This window comes from Cystoisospora suis (assembly GCF_002600585.1).
Source record: "Cystoisospora suis strain Wien I chromosome Unknown contig_6599, whole genome shotgun sequence".
In the NCBI taxonomy this organism is placed as follows: Eukaryota; Apicomplexa; class Conoidasida; order Eucoccidiorida; family Sarcocystidae; genus Cystoisospora; species Cystoisospora suis.
This window is the reverse complement of record NW_027159386.1, coordinates 13,327-14,624: the sequence shown is the minus strand read 5'-3', so window position 1 is coordinate 14,624 and position 1,298 is coordinate 13,327. Positions and strand designations below refer to the sequence as shown.

Genomic DNA, 1,298 nt, shown 5'->3' with positions numbered 1-1,298 from the left:
ACATAATGAAAGGGAAATACATACGGGAATGAGAAGGGGGGAGGTGGATATGAGATCTAGCTCTGAGAAGTCTCTATAGATATACACCTATCTTCTATGATTCCTGTACATATAGAAGTCATTTTGATCGGGGTGGAAAGCTTCTTTGTCTATAAAGACATAGAGTAGAAAATAGATAGTATGAGAGATGCTACGAGGTGTATATACAGCCGAATGAACTCGTGTGGACTAGGCTATCTACTGTCTACTTATAGATGTGGGGGATCTTGTAGACTTCTAGCTCGAGGAAGGAGAAGGAGAAAAGCAGGCTCATCTGGCTTTATGTTGTGTGTCTCTACATACCTTATAGACATCCATCTATCTTCAGTTTATCTGTCTTTCTGCATATCTAGAGAGAGAGAAAGCGGCGGAGAGAAGAAGGTCTCCGTGGTCGTTGCCTAGACAAATACATCAATATAGATCGACTCTTTCTCTCCCCTACACAGAGAGTATCAATACACATATTCAAGTGTATACGTATATGTATATATATATGTATATATATATATATATATATGGTATGTTGCATGTATGTGTGTATGTATAGGTCCCCTCATAAGTATGTCGCGCGTATTGTTTCAGTAGCCCACGAGTGTGATCTAGCTCTCATAACGGTCGATGACGAAGCCTTCTGGCAAGGAGACCTGGCTGGCCTGGAATTTGGAGACGTAAGAGACACAAAAAGAAGAAGAAAAGAAGAGAAACAACGAGAAAAGCAGAAGATCAAGAGACGACGAAAAGAAGATGAAGAATGAGAGGGGGAAAGGAGAAGAGAGAAGGAAAGAGAAAGACAAGAAGATTCATGGAGATTCTCGGGAGATAGGAGACACCCAGCTGCTGTATACATAAAGAGACAGATAGATAGATTAAAGATAGGTAGATTAAAGATAGATAGGTAGATAGATTAAAGATAGATTAAAGATAGTTTAAAGATAGATAGATAGATTAAAGATAGATGAAGCACAGCAACGCAACGTCTTTCGTATCAAGATTTTCTCTGACTGCATATGAAGTTTCTTCTTTATTTTTCTTTTGAACGTTGATACATCTAGCCATACACACTCTCTCTCTCTCTTTCTTCTTCTACTTCAATCATAGAAGTCCCCTCTATCTAATTGTCTCATAGAACACACACGAGAAATAGAAATCCTTCATCTGTTCATCTATCTATCTATCTTTAATCTATCTTTAATCTATCTATCTATCTTTAATCTATCTATCTATCTTTAATCTATCTATCTATCTTTAATCTATCTATC

At 37.4% G+C, this 1,298-nt stretch overlaps 1 protein-coding gene across 1 annotated transcript in view; it reads left to right on the top strand.

Annotated features, from left to right (window-relative positions):
- Nucleotides 1-584: 584 nt before the first annotated feature.
- CSUI_010046 (serine protease) overlaps nt 585-1,298 on the top strand; it is a gene marked incomplete at its 5' end in the record, with an annotated part of 1,658 nt that continues 944 nt past the window's right edge. The window contains one exon of the mRNA XM_068070153.1: nt 585-707. Within this exon, the coding sequence (XP_067917870.1) occupies nt 585-707 (123 nt within the window). The remainder of the gene's footprint in view (nt 708-1,298) is intronic.